At 48.6% G+C, this 20,659-nt stretch overlaps 1 protein-coding gene across 3 annotated transcripts; it reads left to right on the forward strand.

Moving 5' to 3' along the window:
- The first annotated feature begins 3,269 nt into the window (after nt 1-3,269).
- On the forward strand, nt 3,270-19,846 carry LOC119464520 (uncharacterized). Of its 3 annotated transcripts, none has more exons than XM_037725535.2 (6): nt 3,270-3,324; nt 10,630-10,719; nt 11,834-12,036; nt 13,560-13,861; nt 15,308-15,493; nt 19,680-19,846. In XM_037725535.2, exons 1-5 carry the CDS (start codon nt 3,270-3,272, stop codon nt 15,459-15,461), a joined length of 804 nt encoding a protein of 267 aa, XP_037581463.1. In that variant the 3' UTR covers nt 15,462-15,493; nt 19,680-19,846. The 3 variants fall into 3 exon arrangements, with proteins under 3 accessions (XP_037581463.1, XP_037581464.1, XP_049511531.1); XM_037725536.2 differs by having other exon boundaries at nt 15,308-15,489; XM_049655574.1 differs by having other exon boundaries at nt 13,560-13,801.
- Nucleotides 19,847-20,659: the final 813 nt, after the last annotated feature.

The following is a 20,659-nucleotide window of genomic DNA, read 5'->3' on the forward strand; positions in this document are numbered from 1 at the left end:
GGTTATAGAGCAAAAGAAAATCAATGATAATGTAGTAAAATAACTCAGCAACATGCAGGGACGTACAGGGATTCTATGCCAGTGAAATAGCCATGACAGTAGTTGATTGAACAATTGAAAGCAACAAACGCTTAATACAAGTTGGGTCCTTCGTACTCGGATTTTGTATTTCTTGAAATTCGTGGGGTAAATATCGGTTGCTATTTTAAAAGAAGATTAAAACGGGGTAAATCAGGAATTTTTTTTCTGTCTGGCGCGAAATCCGGGGAGGAATCGGTGTTTTTTAGAGCGCAGCTCCTAGACGCCCGTTCCTGCGGCGGGCATCGGCGCCAGCGTAACCGAGCGAACGAGCACAGCGAAGGATGAAAGAGCGAACGCGAAGCGAACGCGGGGGATGAACAACCCGAAGAGAAAAGCGGAGGAGGAGGATATGGCGAAAGCGTGAGAAGAAGAGCGTAGTGACGACGATGGCTACGGGACGGAGCCAGAGTAGCGCGCGTCGTCGGGGCAGTCTGTCTGCGGCGGGTGCTGTGAATCGCGCCCACGCTTCACCGACGTGCTGCCTCTCGCGATTTACAGATTAGCGATGCAGTCGCGCAACACTTCGCTCCGTTTGCAACGTGCCGCATTAGACAGATTGTCCGCGCCAGCCTATATATCGCGAAATGAAAACACGTATGGAGCTGCGCTCAAATTTCGCATTAGGGAGTATCGACATCGTCGGTGAATTTTTTTTTAGCTCCAGATCACTCGTTGTGGTTCAGCGAAGTCTTCCGCGCTTATTGTTCTGCAATGGGGATGTTTTGCCTAGCAGCACTCGAACAAAGGCATCGTTATTCTCGTCGTCTTGCGGCGGCGGATCAATGGGGCCGCGTGATAGGCAGTCCGCATCAGAGTGCTTCCGTCCCAAACTGTAGACGACGTTGATGTCAAATTCCTGAGGTCTGATACTACATCGTGCGAGGCGCCCTGAAGGGTCCTCTAAATTTGCTAGCCAACACAAGACATGGTGTTTGCTTACGTATTTGAAGGGCCTGCACTAAAGGTATGGGCGGAATTTTGTGGTAACCCAAACGATGGCAAGGCATTCTTTTTCCGTCGGCACTAAAACACCAGCAGACGTAGAAGGCGTCATCGAGGGAGGCAAGCATCTACTCCTAGATCGCGAAATTTACGTCGCATGAGGAATCACTCGACTGCTTAAGAAAAAGCGAAAGTAACGCTGACAAACTTCAGCCAGGAGTACAGACACATCAGCAAGTGCACGAAGATCGCATACACCAAGGAAAATTTCGGAAACCAGTGGTTATGGTGATGGGCTGCTGAGAACGAGGTCGCGGGATCGAATCCCGGCCACGGCGGCCGCATTTCGATGGGGGCGAAATGCATAAAACGCCCGTGCGCTTAGATTTAGGTGCACTTTAAAGGACCTCAGGTGGTTCAAATTAATCCGGTGTCCCCCACTACGGCGTGCCTCATAATCAGATGGTGGTTTTGGCACGTAAAACCCCGTACTTTAATTTGAAAACCAGTAATGCGTTTGTCCTCTCGGATTCTGCCGCATTTACCCCCGACGGCCATAGTTCCCGAACCAGCCTTCTACATAAATCCGAGTCTCCCCATGAGTAAGCAGCAACAACTCAGAAGTCTTTTACGATGATACAAAGACTGCTTTTCGGTGTCATCGAGGGTTCGACAAGCACCATTTGCTGAGCATCGCATAAAAACCGAAGAATGCGCTCGGCCACTCCGTCAGAGCCCGTACCGAGTTTAGACGTTGGAACGAGAAGCCATTAAGCAGCAAATTGACGATCATGCTACGCGACGAAATTATCCAGTCTTGCCCGTGGCCATCTCCTGTAGTTTTGTGAAGAAAAAGGACGGAACCCTGCGTTTCTGCGTGAATTATCGTCGGCTGAACAAGATCACGCAGGAGGGCGTATACCCGCTCCCACGGATAGAAGACGCATTGGACGGGCTCTGCAAAGCTAAGTACTTCTCATGGATGATTCTCAAGACTGGTTACTGATAAATAGAAGACGACGAGACGGATCGCGAGAAGACCGCCTTCATCACGGCGGACGGCCTCTACGAGTTCAACGTCATGCCGCTCGGACTGTGCCCAGCACCTCCACTAGATGTCACGTTGTAGTGACGTTGAAAAACACAATAGCAAAAACTGTGAATCACGAAACTCTTCATTGGGCGAACCTGTGCCCAGAAAACAGGTTACACTCAAAGCAGAATGACAGCGGCGAACAGAGTCGGTGATCGTCGAAAATTTGATCTGCGAGTCTTCTTCTTCTTTCTGGGATTTTACGTGCCAAAACCATTTCTGATTATGAGACACGCCCTAGTGAAGGGCTCCGGATTAATCTTGAGTCAAGCGCGACCGCTTTTATACGTGAATCGCCGAAGGTTCCAGTGGAACCGTTAGTGCTCGCGTGCCTTCCAGAAAGTACTACAGAATTCGTGTCGCGCATGCAGTCTGATTACACAGGTTCGCGAGAACATACACAACAGATAGAATCTACGATAACACTCGAGTAAGTTCCAATCATGCAGGCGAGTCTTGCGCGGAGCGATAACATTAAGTTAGTAGCGGGTGAAATGCAATCCCCGATAAAATGATAAACAAGTACACATGTCAACACTATGATAAAGACTGACAGCTTCTCCCTTTGGTGTTTCGTATTCCCCGTGCAGGCGGTCCATCATTACGCGATTGAAACGCAAGCAATATGTTATCGCGCGGACGAGATATCACTTAACTTAATCAGACTACAACCTGCAAGTTCAAGGAGTTGTCGGCGACGCATAATCGTTCCTGAGAAACGTTTCTGCTCAGTGGAGCCACGCAATAAAAATATATATATATAACTAAAGAAAGGAACGCGGTACGATGGTTTGCTCCATTCCCTTTTTGTATGCTCTCCAATCTCGCCGAGAACAAACACTAGGTCCTGGTTCGCAAAAAAAATAAATAAATAAAATGCATGATATCTAGACGGCGGAGAAATCAATGTCTCGTGCGATGAGCTGCCAGCAGTTTGTCCCAGAGAAATGCCGGAGCAGGCCGTATAGACGTTCCGGGTGTTTTGCTCCGTGAGAAATCGGAGGCATTCAAAGGCCTGTGCTGTTCGCACACGTGGCCTCTCATCAGCGTGATTGACCGATAATCGGAAGTCACGTCACCGGGATCACGTGATATGCCCCTTCTCACGATCCTTAAAAAGCAGCCCGCTCAACTCTTCCGGAAGGCAGACGGCATGGAGCGTCGCAGGCGAGCTCTGATCATCCTGTTCCTATTCCTCGTGGAGTCAGGTGTGTTCTCGCATGAATTAGGTTGGTCTTGCACTGGTAAACGCTTGTAGCCGGGTTCGGAAAAGTGTACGTTGATTTCGGGATGTATGTATTCTGTAGACCCGGCACCTGTAGACTAGCAACATCATGCCCTTGCTCTAAAGTATCCGCTTACGAGACGCCTGTTCCTGTGCTCTTACTAAAGCATCGCATGCGGTAAATTGCATGCTGGTTATACAATTTGTGCAGGTGCAGTGAGTAAGTGACTTGGCGTAAGGGAGTGAGTCGTGCCGTTGCATGCAGACCTAGCTGCATCACGTTCGCGCTAATCAGCCCACATGGGTGCCTATTACAAGTGATAAATGCACGTGCAGTGTTTCTCAAACTGCCGGTCATGAGCCTATTTCTGGCGGCCATTGAAGTTTCGACTGTCACTATCACCAATGACGTCAATGCCTCTTACCCACCTTTGGCTTCAAGCTTTAAACTATCCACTTCGCACATCTTCGTTTATCGATGCGAGACGACGAAATTTTGCCGACCGCAGTGCATGCATTCTAGACTGGACTATTCGAAGGGCAGCCGCAGCGAAGTCCGCTTAGTACGAATTGCGAGGTGGGAAATCCGTATGCGACCGCTCGGTTCAGCATATACGATGACAATTCGCGTTTGTTTGGACCAATATGCCAGAACGAAAATCGCTGTGAAGGTCAAACCACCACGTGGGAGGCAATTCTCCTTGAGACCATAGCTGTATCCCCTGAGCATAATTGACAGGCGATGCATGCGTTTACGGGCGGCAGCAGAATTTCTCCACTTCAATGTCGCTACTGTCGCGTGCCGCTTTGTGTTATTAGTATGCACCTTGCTGAGATCTCTTTTATGAATACCTTATAGATCCTCCGTTTTTTTAAATGAAATACCGCTTATAACTCAGTAAATTTCGTGTACCAATGACTTCGTTACAACGAGCATTTTTTACAATACATGTGAAATGCACAGGTGCTCTCACTGGAAAATTAACCACCAAACTGACTTCAATAATTTTAGCTGCATTTCAGAAAGATAGCTGAATTTCGATTGTGTGCCTCACCTCTCTCACAGAAACCGCTGCCCGTCGATAAATTTAAAAACAAAGAGAAAAATGAAGCGTGAAGTTTATCGCTCCCGGACTCTGCATGAAAAACCGATGCAAGCTGCTTTATGAAATTATTTAAAATGGAGAAGCTTAATGTAGGGCTATGATTAAATATTTGGTCTTTCTACGTGAGGTTTGCTTACAAGTTAGTGGCATAAGTTAGAGTTGTTTACAATAAATAATTTCTGTGTCAGCAGACGTCCTTCTATTTATTTATTTATATTCGTACTCTCAATCACCCGAAGGCTTTACTAGATGACGCACTTACAAAATTATGTCAGCACGCTTCTTGTTGAGTTACAGAGCTGTACAAATGACTTTACAGTTTATTTTTAACTATGGTTTTCAGCAATTAAAACTAATGAAGGCCTAAATTTAAAAAAAGCAAAAGATACGGTGTTTCTATTCAGTAGACTTTAGGCTTTGTTTTAAATGTAAGAAAACCTAATCAATGTCGGTATAGTAGATGCCGAGATAAACGCTTTCTCCGTTCACACCTACTTTGATATTTGCGAGGTAAAGCAGCTAGCTCTTAAAATCATTTAAAAAAAATATTCTGTACCCCTTATGGAAACGTTCACTCTGTCCGGGCAAGCGAAGATTGCCCTTACTCCATCGGGGAGTACGAGAAATATCCTAAAATTAAGTTACATGTTGCACAAACTGGGACTTCTACGATGGCCTTCAAGATCTGGCGGTGCGTGCTGCTCCAATCTCGGACGCCATGTTTCCACGGAATAAGCTTTTAGTGCATGCCAGAGGAGGCGCGAGTTTCTTTGGCGGAAGAAACTTGGTGGGGGACCCGGAGATGGGCCAATACTACAGAAGCACTGAAGGCAAATATTAAGCCGAGAACAACGCCTTCGTATGCGATAAAATGTCATAAACACACAACAGAATTAGGGGCGCTCCGCTAGGGGCTACAGTATATATGGGGTGGTACGAGGAATTAGGAAAAAAGCAACAATTTCGGTCCTTACTTTATTAAACGCAATTCAGTGCTTCAAATCGGAGCTCTTGTCGGTGTTCAAAGTTCAAAAAAGACAGATGGTCTGATCTGCATTGAAAAACTCAAAAGGAGGCAGTGCTGGGTGACATAGAATGGACCTCTCTTAAAGTGCAGTGATGAACAGAGCAATATTAGTTTTGAGGAAAAACTCCAGAACATGAATTATAAGAAATCGACAGCTAGAGTGCACAGGTATCTCTACGTCGAATACGTGGGCACGGAATGGAGGACATATTCATGAAAGTTGCCAACCAAGTACATGGTAATTGAAAGTGAAAATAGACAACCTGCATTGATCACAAAGAAAGTGAGACAAAGAGAGACAGTAAATTAGATGCAAACGAAAGAGACGAAATGTCCACCTAGTTTTATAAAGACGCCAAGCAAGATCAGGAAAGAAACTCTGTGGCACAAAGGACAGTGCCTTGCAATTTGAGGCCAGAACTGACTGCGTGAGGGCGTAAACATAGCGGAGCAAATATTCGCAAAAGGATGAGGCATCTGTCTATTGCAGCAGCAAAAGTTCGGAATCGACTGAACACATCGTTATGCAATGCCAAGATATTCACCCAGCGAAATCCGCAGGTAACGTACAGCCGACCTCAGAAGTTTTAGGAACGCGGAAAATGAGAATAAGTTCAATTTTCTCGAGACGTCACCACAGAATGTGAAATGTATGTCAGGAATGCGATGATTGTACAGAGAAGTATCAACTCGGCCTTTCGGTTCAAGGACGTGTGCCCAGGCTGCGATGAAATTGAGATTTTACTCAGATCCCGTGTTCCGAAAACTTTAGTGGCGAGGGATACACATTCCAGAAGTGCTCGGATTCAAAACGGATGGAATCATTAACTGATTTGCACTGGTCGAGAAAAGCAAAAGACGTTTAGAATATTGGTGGGGAAAATGCAGGAAGGAGATAAGAACAGGATTGTCGCAGGCATATATTGGGGGCTGAGGACTTACGGAGTCGCCATCTGTCGGAAGCGCCTCGCTTGCGTAGTATGAAGGATAACGCGGCAGGCTCCTCATAGGTTTGGCTGCCGGCGCTCAAAAAAGCACTACGCGGGAGCCCTCCTGAAAGCACAGAATAGTATACAGGCGCTATCCTTGACCGAATACGTACAGTGAACGCCCACTGCGCGCGGTCGTCGTGATGGGGTCCCCTGAACCATCTTCTTGCGTGAAAGGTAGGTAATCGCTGAGAGCAGACTATGTGAAATAAGTTCTTTATAGTGGGCTGTCAGCTGTCTGTATAACCAAATGAAGCATAACAGAATGAAGCCTCAATGCAACGATCAGACGGGTTCGCAGCGACCGACTGCGCGTCTGCATGCATGGCCGCGTACGAGGTTTCGCTTTCGCTGCCCGAGCGCGTTTTCGCACCGTGCCGTGAGCTTCAGGCCACAGAATATGAGCATTCTACAGTACACAAACAACCATTGTTGCGTGGACGCTGTCAGAGCTGTTCAAAAATAATTTTGTTATAACTAGGGACTTCGACGCTATACGGCGACTCGTGATGTGCCATCGCTACGATTCAATCGTTTTTTTTTTCTTTTCTTCTTAATTCTTGGATGTTTCAATATCGTTATTTCTCAAGTTGCGTCGCACTATATGTTTATCAGTCATTGCAGCCGTAAATTTCCCGCTGCTTTTTTTTTTTTTTTGTTAATGCAGTACATTTATTGTTTGGTGCTAACACAAACATGAGCATATGCTATGCCTTTTTAAAATGCGCTTCTTACTGTTCCCTTTACATTCTGGTGAACTTGCCAACTAGCATCAACAAGTTGATAGACCAAATCTTCATGACATTAACCGGGCAGGGCGCGCGCGGGCGAGCTTCTCAGTGCGCGCTTCCTGCAACTCGCCGAACATCGCAGCCCCAACGCCGTAGCACAAATATTCCTCGCAGAAGTGCTTGCTACACACCCGAGTTGTAGCCGATGGCTGCTTGCCGGTTCTAAGTTTCGCAATACAGGCTACACGCAGCTTCTTGGCCTGCTACGTGTGAAGGCTGACACCGGGCTCCGTTGCGTAAGCGTCCGGCACTGCGGTACCGAGCAATAGCCTACCATGTCGGACGCCTTCAAAGGCAGCCACTACCTATTATAGTGCTTTCGACTGTTGTCAAGCAGACACCCAAAGCGGGAAAACATTCCCACCTTATCAGAACCGTAGCGCAGATGGGACTAAACTTTCGTTTTCAGCTCGCTTCGGCGCTTCCGAAGCAGACGACGCGGCCGCTGTGTCCGCGTGATCCCTCATACCACGTCACGCCGGACGCTGGCGCCAGCTTTTCCAGTGGTGGAGCTCGCCCCTAATAGATAGGCAGGTAACTGTACCAGATAAAACAGAAAAAAAAGCAGAGTGCTAGATTACGATACGGTAACATGTAAGCAGCTCACACAGGCTAGGTGGCACTTTGTCGCCACTCTGCATTAAAGAGGGGGCATGCCATTAAAATCATCATCATCATCATCATCATCATCGTAGTCATCATCATCACCATGGAATCAGGTGCCGGGGTGCAACACGTCGCGTTTGGGATTGGCGAACTGTAGACAACCACTCCTAATTAAAAAAAGTTATCTTCGTTACATTTCACCATAACAATCGGCTTCGAAGAGCCGAAAACCGAGCTAGTTGGATAAATTTCATTATCAGCGCCATGTTTGTCGTCTCGCTTCCATTGTCCTTGTCTGAATGCGCTACCCCCAACCATGAACAAAAGGCAGTTTGACCAGATATATTTACCTACACAACAGCTACCTAGTGATACATTTCAACCGTGTAATGTCGGTACTTTTTTTTTCTGGACTGCCGCGGTCACTGCGCTATGTTTTTCAATGTATTCTTTTTCTGGGCACCTTCAATTACGGAAGAACAGTGTGGTCCCTTCCATCTCGATTTTCTCTGTAGCTATGTCGTCCCTCGGCCTCAAAAACTGTTGGGATGCTTCACGTGGGGTATAGTTTAATAGTCTAGATTAATTTGCCGTCCCAATGAATGTCTCGAGAGATGCAGTTTGCAGAATTAAAATATCGGTTTTGTTTCTGAGTTAAAGATCCGTACTGTTAACGCTACAGCTAAATAAATTGATTTAAAACAGAAAGAAAAGTTGATGTACTAAATAAAGATGTGCTATTTAGGCTTCGTAGGTTTGGAATATATGTTTTAAATGCATCAAAGCACATCGTATTCGGTGCGGTGTATGTTCAGAGAACCAATTTTTCTGTTAACATGCATTCAGCTCGGGATAGCACTAGCCGAAGCAACACTTCTGTGCCGCATGTGCTTGGTGTGGCGTCCACAAACGCTTACCCACTTCGCATTGGAATGGCAGACCCTCCTGAGTGCGACAACAGCGGTTGCGAGATGAGACATCTCTGTGAGAGTCCTCGCTATAGTGCGCATAGAAAATAACTCTCGACAGTGCTAGATAGACCAGACAGTCTCCCTTTGTTGGAGAATGAAATCCCGGTAAACTGGCCGAGACGGTGCTCAGCACGGAAGGCCTTAAAACGTGAGTATATAATTTGTGTCAGCGTAGTGACGGTGAGTTTTGAATGTAGCGCCCGTCGTGTCCGGTCCTGTCTCTATTGGGCTCGCTTTATTTGCGCTAAGATGGCTCCAAAAGGAATCAACTAGCCAAAGAACAAGTTTCTTTGAGTTGTCTTAGACTGGTTGCTCCGTTTTCTTTTTTCTTTTTTGAGGACAAGACGATGTTGGGACATTCTTTGAGTGTTTGCGTGCTGCACTGTATTGTGAGCACACATTTTTTTTAAATTTATTGTCTCTCTCTTCTTATGTCCCTGTCGGGTCTTTCCGATCAGTTCACTATGACCCTTAACACAGTACAGTGTACAGTAACATAGGCAGCCGGTTTTACACTCGCTGAACGCCTTGTATTTACCTCTCGCCTATTTTTCAAGCGAAGCTGGTATTGCGTTACAGATTTTGGTGGCAGCGTAGTCACGCAAAAAGTCACGTGTGGCGCCTACTGGCATCGGATATGCGGGTATGAGCCAGGGACAAGAAAGAAAGAAAGAAAGAGCAGGTGCGGGGAAAGTTGCGCCGGCGCCAGATCACGTGACGAGCGCGACCAATCAGGTGTCGCGGTGAGGGAAAGGGAAGGAAACGGGTTGGCGCCCTCCGCCGGGCTTCCCTCGCATCAGATGAGTTTCACCGATCCGGACGGGAAGACACGGCGTGGTGCGTTCCGTCGAGGAGCAGGTTGCGTTTGAGCAACGGCGCCACGAACTCGCTCGGGAAAGGGCTCGCCGTCGACGTGGCGATTCTAGCATGAGGTCTTCTGAAGCCCAGGTGAAACGTCAGCGAAGAGCCGCGGACCTCGAGTTGCGAGAGCGTGATGGTGAGGCCAAACGTCAGCGAAGAGCCGCCGACCCTGAGTTTAGGGCAAACGAAGTGGAACGCCTGCGACAGCGTCGTCCTGCTACACGCTTCGCTTACCCCCATTTTCTCGACAGGGGAAGGGCTCTGAATTTTATTCTCCTTTTCATCTGATCACATGACTTCATCGGTGGATTAATGGTAAAGTGTCGCGATCTGGCACTGAAGTGAAAGTCCTTAGTTCAAATCCCCTTCCAAGGCGCTACATTTTTTATCGCTTGAAGTGGCGCCTGAATTGGGCAGATGAAAAAAAAGAAGGTGCTACCGAGAGCCAGTGGGGTTACACCGTAGTCTCCAGCTTCAACGAAATGAGAAAAATCCAATGAACTTCAAATAAGACACTCCTTCTCCAGAACAGCAAACGGCCTTGCTGCTGCAGTATACTTAACCGCTACCTCATTAATTCATTTTGCATGCTGCCATTTGGGTCTCTTCAAGTTCCAGTTGCTGTGACTGGAGCGCAACGCACAGATTGCTTTGCTGCCAACGCAAGGCGGCTGGTCCTCCGTTCGGGTCATAAACGAGACAATAGAGAGCTTTAGATTAGGGGGACGCAAGCGCTTGGGGCCCCAACGCTTGCGTCCAACTAATCTAAAGCTCTCTAATGCGGCACTGCTTACCCCTTGTGTTAGCGGTCCCACGTTTTTGCTGGCCTCTTGCTTACTAGTCTCTGGCTAGGGTGCAAGCAGTTCTTGTAATTACACTGTAAGCTGTATGTGAGCAATTGACAATCAATTGAATTTTTTTGTGATGCTTGACGCAGCTCTCCTTCCAGCACAATGCCAGGTGCTGAGAACCAATCACCCTCCGCCCTTCAACTTCAGCAGCGGTATCGTGCGGCTTATCATCAAATGTGAGTGTGCCGCGCTGGATTTTGCCGATGTCCAGATGCCTATCCAAGGAAGGCAGTGATAACGTATGCTGCCTACGCCCTTCATTCACTAACTTCTCTGTGCACACCTATGTACAGCGAGGTCTTGCTTTCTTGCAAAGCGTGGCAAATCGGAGGCAAACCCTTACGTGAGAGATTGAAACGCTTCTCCCGTGAAACTCACAAAGGTTCTAAACTTATGTGAATGAAACTAAGCCGGGTCGGTATGATGCAAGGATTCCTTTCTTTCAAATATAGTATTTCTGATCAATCGACAATATCAGTCAGCTCATCTGGTGTTGACGTAAGCGGGGCGCCGCTCCAACCACTGACGAAACGCGAAAAGGAATAGCATTAGAATAGGATTGTTCGATTATGCCACCCCTGCATCGAAAATAATTACATCATGCCCACAGCAAGCCTTTTGTTACGGGAGCTTTCAGCACCGCTTATCTGCTCTGACAGTGGCGCTGCGTTAAGTTCTTTAGCAACTGTATTTGAACAAATGCAAGTATATATGACCTTTGTCACATCATTCATGTTTTGTGAGGTAATAAAATAGCGAATAAATAGAAAATTGAAATAAAGCGATTATATTTAGTGAACAGGAACTGAGCCGGTACGCTACGATTTTCTTTTTCTCCGCGGAAAGAAACCGAAAATAAAAAAATAACGGTTTTCGGTTGAGGTTATACATCTTTCCAAGCAACTTTTCATCCATGCATTGCCTTCACTTGTGGTTCAACCATGCTACCTATTTTGGCCGAGCTCAGCAACCACCTGGAAGTGGCAAGATGGCGGTTATGGTGTTGGCTACCACTGATCGCGAGCGGCGTGCTTCGCGTGATGATCTAAGCCTACGCCATGACAAGGTAATTGCCCAGCCAGGCAATGAGCGGAGTTGGTTCCTTCAAATCACAGTCTCTCGATACCACTGTTGTCGCGGCGCGCATACGGAATTTCAGGACGACATATGCAGAACGTTTCAGCAGGGCCTTCGCTCATCGTGTCTTCTCGCTCTCATAATTATTTCACTCTTACATCTTACACTAAAAATTTCACTCTCTCACATCCCTCCCGACGCAATCGCCCGCAGCGTACACCGATGAGCTGATCCGGGACCTGGGCGACAGTCCCGCGCTGCGACTGAGCGAGTCGCAGGCCGAGTTCGTGCGCCAGCGGCTGGGTCGCCTCTACGAGCACGTGCGCCGCCACCCGGCTCTCCACCAGCGCTACCTGTGGGTGGGACGGGACAGGCCACAGGCCAGCCCCGACGAGCCACTTGCCGGATACGAGCCCGTATGTGTCCCATCTCATCCCTCTCGCTTGCTGTGTCGCCATAAAGGACCAATGGCTGATCTGACACGCCACGGCACATTAACAGCGCAAAATACGCCAGCGCTCGTGAGTGAACAAGCCGGCTATACACTTAATAAAGTAAGCCGACGATGTCAGCCTAGTTACTCATTGTAAGTTGACAGCTCATATAAAAATGTGTGCAGATCCGGCGCACGCCTTGGAACCTATGTAAACTAAGCTTTTCTGAAGCGGTTAACGGTTTGAAGCGGTTAAGGTGTGCCCGTTTCACTCCTGTGTCTTTGACGTCAAGGAAACTGGCGCGCGCATACGCTCTAACGCACACATGATGCGGAATGTGACACACGCGGCGGTTATCTCAAGAGCTATAATATACTTGGCGTTATTGGTACGACAGAAGCATACGTGCGATTGTGGCGTAATAATGGTTAGAGCAACGGTCAGCTATGCTGGGGGACCTATGTTTGATCCCGCCATAGGGCACGCAATATTTTTTAGGTGGGGGCTATTCGGTAGGACAACAGCAACCAGCAGCCAAGATAAGAAATGTCTGCGAAGGTTCGCAAAGGAAACGCAGCTTTAAAAATACGCGTTAAGAAACACTCAACAAACTACAGTTGAGTTCTGGTTGGCCTGAAATCTCAACTATTCATCTTTTGAGATATGGAAGTAACATTCCTAAGAAAGTGAACCGAGCATATGTCATGGGGGTTATATATTGCTGTATATACGGATCGCTGAATATGAACCTTTTTTTGGGGCAGTTAGGGCTCTAGAGTCATCTCTTCTGTGCGTCCCTGCACTACGAGTTATCATAATACCATGTTGAAAGCCAAAGCATCCACAATAACATAGCAGATTATGGTGCCTGAAACAATGTAGTGTCTTAGGATAGCGTTGTCGTCCTACCGTTCCTGTTACTAACCACGGCGGCCACGACATTACCGGGCGCACTTTTACCAGGCTCTCGGAATTTGCGGCTATCGGCCGGCAAGTTTACCAGAACGACGCGCATGAAACTGGGCAAGACGACGAGAAAATCTGGCGCACCTCTAGCCAAGACGAGACAAACCAATGCTATACGCTGTGGCGCCATCTGGTAGATAGAAATCAAAATACTTGCCGGGCTCGATATGGCGTCCTTCCTTAGGCATAACAGAATCAAAACAAACAGCTGAATAGAAACGACAACACATCTCACTAACAACGAGAAAGCATTGCTAATACTTTGCTCTTAACACGAGAAAAGAATAAACGAAGGCTTGTTTTACAACTTATTACTTATCGTCAGGACAAAGTGCAAGTATAGGAAGGGCGGATTAGGGTCGAAGCAGGCCGCCTGGGCGCTGCCATGTTGTTACACAATCACGCTAGCCCGTGCAAGCCGTCCAGGTAAACTTGCAGGACAACTCTGCGCATGCGCAGTGCGGGCAGCTGGTGTCGATACCGGTAGGATTTCAACTGTACGCCAGAGATCGCTCTTCTGTGTTCTTCCCCTCGCGCAGCCTTCGACGGTGAGCAAGCGTGGAGACAGCGGCAGCCGACAGCAACGGTCCTCGCCCCCACGGATGCCCCAGGGCGGCGAGCGTGGCAGCGTGCGGGGCGTGAAGAGGACCCCTCCGGAGACGCCGATAACGCCCCTGTCGGAAGAGATATGCCGCACGAGCACCGCCTGGGAGAGGCTCAACGAGACGGTCGACTCGTTCGGCAACGCCGTAGAGGTGGTCCAGGACGAGGCCTTTCCCCAGTGGGTCTTCTCGTACCGCTGCGCCTCGCAGGGCACGCCCTGCGTCGGCATTGACGCCATGTGGGTACCCCGCACTGCGTCTCACGCGGGGAATGACAGGGGAACGGGCGAACTGCTTAAAGGCATCCTTTCGCGTCCGTCGCTTCACCTTTCAGGCATCGAAATATCTCGCGGAAGTTGCGTTTTGCAGCATGTTTCTTGTCAGTAACGAACTAATCAGTCCGCCGGCAGAAAGCGGCGGAGTATATATAACATGGCCGGATGGAGGGTGAGTGGCTGGGCGAGTGGCCGGACGAGAAAAATATCCGTTTTTAATAGATAAACTGAAAATTAAAAAAATCCGAGGACACCTAAGCACTTATGGGTTGTGTATGCGAAAGCATTAATGTCCACTTGAACTCCGCTGGGCGGTCCTTCGAGTTTTGTGCTGCGAGAACTGTTTTCGAGTTTTGCGATTAAATTGGTGCGGTTTACTTTTTTTTGTACAGCTTCTACTTTAGCATGTTGGCTGTAGACCGAAATCATTTGGACGATATTACTGAGAAATCAAGGGCGCCGCATGCCACCGACGTCCTGCGCGACGAGAGGACGAGGAATCAGCAGCGGCCACCAGGACCGGCAGGCGCGCGCAGCAGCTAAGCCCAGTGGGGGCGAGAGAGAAATACGGATCGCGCGCCGGTTTCCGAGAGCGAGACGACGGCACCTGCACACGCGCGCGCGTCACGCGACTGCCTCGCCGACGACAACGCGTCTCGCCGCGCGGCGTCGCTTCGCCTGATCTGCTCCGTTGAGACGCCCTCGCGACGTGGGCGTCGCAGCCAATGGGAATTTAGGTGCCCTTTCGCTGCTACAGACGCCGGCATTTTTCGCTAAATTGGCCATTTGATGCTATCGCATAAAAAAAAATTCGCGGCCATTACCGCTCACCGGAAGTGACGCATGATCTAGAACGCGCGGCTCCCGCATGACCTACGAGACATGCGGCGCCCGCGGCTGCCCGCGGAGCGCTGACAGCTCTCGGAGGCAATACGCTGGGATTTACGCCACAGCCGCTAACCACTAGGAGCACGCGTCTGCTCAGGTGCTGTTGAGCGGCTGGCAATAAGCAAATTGTACAATTACCGGACCCGCGGCTTTGCCAAGATTGGTTCAGTCGTATTGACTACTGATTTATAACCAATTTACCTATAAAGTGAAATTTCCTTGCAGTTGATGTTCAACCAATAAGCGCGTTGCAGCCCCATGTCCACAATGCACACGATAAGCGTAGGGCAGGCCATACTTAGCGAGTCGTTGGGAAATGCATGCTTCCGTAGCCTTCACATGTTGCCAACCCCTTGCTTGCGTATACAGCTTTGGCTCTTCAGCGGGCTCGCGTAACCGGGCCTTGATAACCAGATTCGCACACCCGCGTAGCCAGTTTTACGAACAGCGTGCACTGCGGCGACGTGCAGAGGCGGCTCTCGCCGGAAAGACGCGTACAATGAGCCCGGTTGGACGGCGCAGGTACGACAGTGAGTGCACGGAGCGTTCGGGCTTCATGATCCTGTACCACCGAAAGAGTGGCTCCGCCAACGACAGCCTGCCATCGTGGGGCGCCGTTGAGGTGCCGCATCACTGCACCTGCAAGATCACTCCCAAGGTCATCACCGAGTCTTGAGCCGTCCATGCGACCCACCCGAAGCTGAGTGGGTAAACATTTCTTGCGCGATACTTTTAAAAGCACGCTAAAAAAAGTTGCAGCTTCACCCGAAAGGCGAAGCATAGATTGATACAGTAAATTAGCAGAGAACCATACAAATTAAGGATAGTACCTTGATCGGACCTATCAACTTGTACACGTTCGCTCGCTAACTGAATTAACAAGCATGGTGTCAGCGCGCACAGCAAACATGAACACATCACACTCGATGACTACGGAGGCTCGCTGTCAAAACGCTGGCGTTAGGAAACGCGGCAGCAGCAGCGAGCGAACTGACCTTCGTGCGGTCTGTCGCTTCAAGGCAAACTGAGCGCCGAGAACACATAGCACGCACGAAGCTACGAGCCGCCGATGCACCTAGACTCTGCCCTCAACGCAGAACGCTCTCGAGGTACGGCCTCGCGACCGCGCGCACCCGCCACGTACGCAGTTGCAGCCGGAGTAAAACGCCGCCCCCCTCCCTTACCCTCCCCCGTTGCCCTGCAACGTTGGGTGGCTCGCGCGCAACGGAAAATGGCGCACATCCTGCCCGCTTTCCTCCCTTTAGCGCGGGTGAGATTGAGCCGCGATCGCCGGCTCACCCTCGCACGCTTTCACTCGCACATACAGCATACGGCGCGCGGCGACGATTTTATCGCCCTTCGACTTTATACGGAACCTCACGGCAATGGCTACGGCAGAAATACGCCTGAAGTGTCCATATAATTGCTATCGCAATTAAATAACCATTCAATAGCCACTCATCACTGCTAAAAATTCCGTAATTTTGCGGTCAAATTGTACGTAAAATGTACGTGTACCGTTCAGTGTTATCAAGAACAGATGGAGTCTTCGTAAAAACAACAAAAACGCAACAGACGTGAATTGTTTTTTGAAATACGGAGAGGCTGTCCGTAATTTCATGTGGTGAGAAACCAAACATTCAAAAGAGAAAAATCAAAATGCAAAAAATATAAAGAAGATACACTGTTTACTCTCGCCGCCAGTTACATAATGCCACCATAGATGCTTTAACATTATCCACAGGTCAACAGTAAAAAACACGATAAGAACAGAAGTGGTTGAGCGATGGTGCCTGCTGAATAGACTTGCTGAGAAGCGTTTCAAAACTCTTTGCGTTACCATGTAAGAAAAATAAGAAGAAGAAAGAAATGAGCGTTTGCGAATAGCGTGTTGCGCTTGCAGCGCCACTACGGTGTCAAAGAAAAACTATTCTAAATATTAAAATAAACTATACCATTTTATGATAGGAAGAGTAATTTTGACTTTCGTGGTTTTGCGTTTAATTGCAATTAAGATGTTATTCTGTTAGCTGCAAGCGATTTATTGCGCCTAATTTTGAGTAACCAACTTGACATGCCTTCACCAGCCAAGCTAATCCACGTTAGGCCTGCGAGCCATGGAATCGACAATCGAATTCAGAATCAGCTGCGTCTAATGAATCAATCTTCATTACACACGTTAGTTGAGAGAAAGCGATAACCGCAGACACTTCTCCTAGCTTAGGAACTTCACGCGTTACCACGATTCAAGCCGACTTTGGTACTCGGAGAGCCGCCGCTCCGATGGGTGCCGCCATGTTTGTTGACGCAAAACTTTTGGGGCTGCTTTTGGGGCTCCCGCTAAATCGGCGAAATAGCGTGCCCGACGCAAAACCCAAACGCAGTTAGCGTCTCGCGCATGCGCAGTGGTGTCGACGCTATTTCTTCGGGGCCCCAAAACGTTTGGGGCCCCTATTCTAAAACTCTCTATTAAGGCAAAACTTCTCTGGCTTGAATTTCACCTCGTAAACCTCGGTACTGGTTGTCAGCTGGTCATCACGAATTTAAAAGTATTTTGTCGTGTATCTGGGCCATTACGACGCAGGACGAGTTCTCGAAATTTGCTTCCGTTTATTTATTAATGAAATCTAGAGTTTCATGTGTCATAACCAGGGCATGTTTATGAGGCACGCCGTAGTGGGGGCACCGAATTAATTTTGACCGCCCGGTGTTCTTTAACGTGCAAACTGTACAGTCGGCGTCACCCTTGTGTTGAGCGGGGGAGCCGCGGTTGCAGGGGCGCTCCGGATCCAGCCAGCGACGTCTGACGGTAGTTGCTTGCCCCACAACGTGCCCAGCAGCTATCGTTAGACGTCGCTGGCTGCCTCTGGAGCAGCCCGGATGCAGCAGTTCCCGCGCTCTACACAGCGGAGACGCCAACTGTATTCGCGCGCTCCAGCATTCCTCCTCCACTGAAAAAAATTGGAGGACGCCTAAGCTTCGCCTTTAAGAGTGGAACGCGATAACGTTCAAAGTTACCTGACTGCTTCTCACGCTTCCCGGCAACTGCAGCTCAGGTAACCGTGATGTTTACCGAGAAACGCTGGCGGCGACCGCTATGCACGAACGCGAGCTTCCTGGTAGAAACGGGGCCTCTGGCATGGGCCGATCTTCTGTTATTGTTTCGCGCTTTTAATATTTCAGTCCGAGAAGATTTAACATAAAAGGCATGCGCTGTCGGTGCCTTGTTTCATGACACGTTTTTGTGGGCTGTCATTCTCAAAATTCCAAGGAAACACTTTGTCAAGAATGCAAGATAATGTATGAGCAACTTTAGCGTTACAAGAACTTTAGTACCGTATAGAATATGAACGAGAACTTTCGCTCACGGGACGCCAACACCGGCAGGGGCGCCGATGCCGACAGCCGCACTTTCTGTGACGCGGGGCGGCCGTATTTCGATGGGGGCGAAATGGAAAGTGGTCCGTAGGTGGTCCAAACTATTCAGATGCGCCGTATGGCTGAGACGAACGACGCTTAAGGTGCAGTTGGTCGAGAGGAAGGCTGTGATACTTTAAGTAAAATTTCGGCAAGATGTATGAATGCTGGCTGCGTGTGACCGACACACGCAAAACATGAGAAAAGGCAGGTTGCAAGGCGCCCAAGAGGAAACGACAAAAAGCAATATTGCACTCGTGGACAATTCGCAAGCATATGGATCCTGAAACAACCTTCCCATGCATCGAAACAATGGAGGACCTGCGATCTTGTGTGCGTCGTCGGGAAAAGTATAATCAGCTTTACTCAACAAAAAGTCGCAGTTTCGCCCGAAAGGCGAAGCATCGATTGCGATAGCAAATTAGTAGACAGCTATACAAAGTAAGGATAGCAGTCTTATCCGCAGTTTTAACTTGTAAACATAGACACACCAACCAAATTAACAAGCATGTTGTCACGCGCACACAAGCAAACATGAACGCATCTCACTCGATCACCGCGGAAACTCGCTGTCAAAACGCTGGAGTGAGTCAGTGGGGCAGCAGCAGCGAGCGAATTAAGCCTCGTGCCGGCGCTCGCATCAACGCGATCCTAGCCGCGAAAAAAGGAGGGCGGACCAAGAACTTTTTTTTAAAAACCTCCTTGGGGCGGACTTTGCGCCTGCCGCAGATAGATTTCAAGATACAGCCTGGAGGGCGAGCGCTCGCGGTGCAGAATACATCAGGTTGCGTCAAACATGGCACCAGGTTGCGTTAGCTTGCGGGACAATAAAGCGCGCATTCATGTGAACGGTGGCGTACGAGTATATGCGATACGATAAATTAATACGATACGCTCTTACCATATCCACGTAAACGCGGCTAGTGTCTTCATTCCGCGGCTGCCCTCAAACATGGTGGATTTGCGCAAAGCTGCCGATAGATGGCAGCAGGTCCATTCGCAAGACACGCCTACTGTATCACACGTTCTCGAATGTTGTTGCCGATTCTATACCGAGAGAGTCCTGTCCACTGTCGCGTATTATCAGATTGCGTGCAGAGGTTTGCCGTGAATCACGGGACGGCGTGGAGATAGACAGCAGGGCCACACAAGACAGCTATCACTTATTTTGACAATCACCTACATTGCTAATGCTACATTTTTTTAAAGAGAGGACCTGTTTGGTGGTATCTTTTGCTAGACCGGCCACTAGACATTGTAGGCTAGCGGCTCCAACCGATTTGTAAGCTTTCCCTGTCATGTTTCAGTAGTATAGGCAGCCTCATTGAAAGCAACAAGCTTATCATTTCGCTATACTCACCAAGCGAATGCGTGGTATCGCACATTTTCATCATTCGTTCCGCCGTACGTGCAACGCCGAATTTTCATCTATTCTATTCTGCTTGCCTTTTATTGTTATTATTATTTTTTTTTACAGAAACGAGGATTTTCAACAGTGAAGCGTAGCAAGCTTCCGGGAGGCGCACACAACAAGACAACAGTGAAGACTGCAGACAAAAAAGCTAACAACGCTGGCAAATAAAAATAAAAAAAAGTCGGGTGCTGAAGAAAGCGCCACTTCCGGTTTCGTCCGGTGTAAGCACATTTCGTAGCCTGTCTTTACTTTAGTAATCGGCCTTGCCTTGCTGAATATGCTGGTTCTAGTCATATGACCGATGCTGCACTCGCGGGCGATCTTTCTACTACGGAGCCACAGCGCTTCACAAAATTGCTCCTGAATAAAAAGACCCAGATTCTCATTCGCGGTAGCTTAAGCTGGGTAAAAGAAAAGAAACAGCCTATTTACAACAGCAAAATCAGACGAAATACACTAGTGAGCCTTGAATTTGACTTATTTCTCTCTTATTTTTTTTCCCTTCCGCATCTGGGCGAATGCGAAACTGTCGCACGTTGAACCTACATTCATTCTGCATCTCTTACAACAAACCGAAAGCGCTGTAAAACTCTGCCGGGCTAAACTTGATGCAGTAATACACATGCAGAAGGAACTTCCCTACAGCCTTCATTTCACTGGCACAGAAAGTTGTCTGTGAGTCGTGCCTGGTCGGTGTACCGGAGGAGAGCACTTGGCAACACAGCGTGCTGGTAGGCTTCCCATCTACTGCGGAATAGCGCAGGACAGTCAGGGTGTCCTTAGGATTGGGCCCGCGGCAGGACATGTCAGCACCCCACAACTGCACTCTTTATTTCATTTTTATTCGTCACAGCCAACTTTTTTTCTTAATTGGAAGAACATGCCCTGCAGCATAAGTTGGTAATTAAATGGGAGCGTGCAAGCGCTCCTTATGTAAGAATTGAAGTAATGTCCCATAAAAAGAACTCTACATTCGTGAGGCAGCGCGCGTAACTGTTAGTCTGATCAGTTGGTAACTCTTCCAGCTCTTAGAGAATGCTTTC

The sequence above is a fragment of the Dermacentor silvarum genome, chromosome 9 (assembly GCF_013339745.2).
Source record: "Dermacentor silvarum isolate Dsil-2018 chromosome 9, BIME_Dsil_1.4, whole genome shotgun sequence".
Taxonomy (NCBI): domain Eukaryota; kingdom Metazoa; phylum Arthropoda; class Arachnida; order Ixodida; family Ixodidae; genus Dermacentor; species Dermacentor silvarum.

What these genes read in the sequence shown, in the direction of transcription:
- LOC119464520 (XM_037725535.2), top strand. Translation starts at nt 3,270, where the DNA reads ATGGAGCGTCGCAGGCGAGCTCTGATCATCCTGTTCCTATTCCTCGTG. An exon ending in CCTATTCCTCGTGGAGTCAG is followed by an intron (nt 3,325 to 10,629) that starts GTGTGTTCTCGC and finishes TGCTTGACGCAG; the next exon opens with CTCTCCTTCCAGCACAATGC. An exon ending in TGCGTCGGCATTGACGCCAT is followed by an intron (nt 13,862 to 15,307) that starts GTGGGTACCCCG and finishes TGGACGGCGCAG; the next exon opens with GTACGACAGTGAGTGCACGG.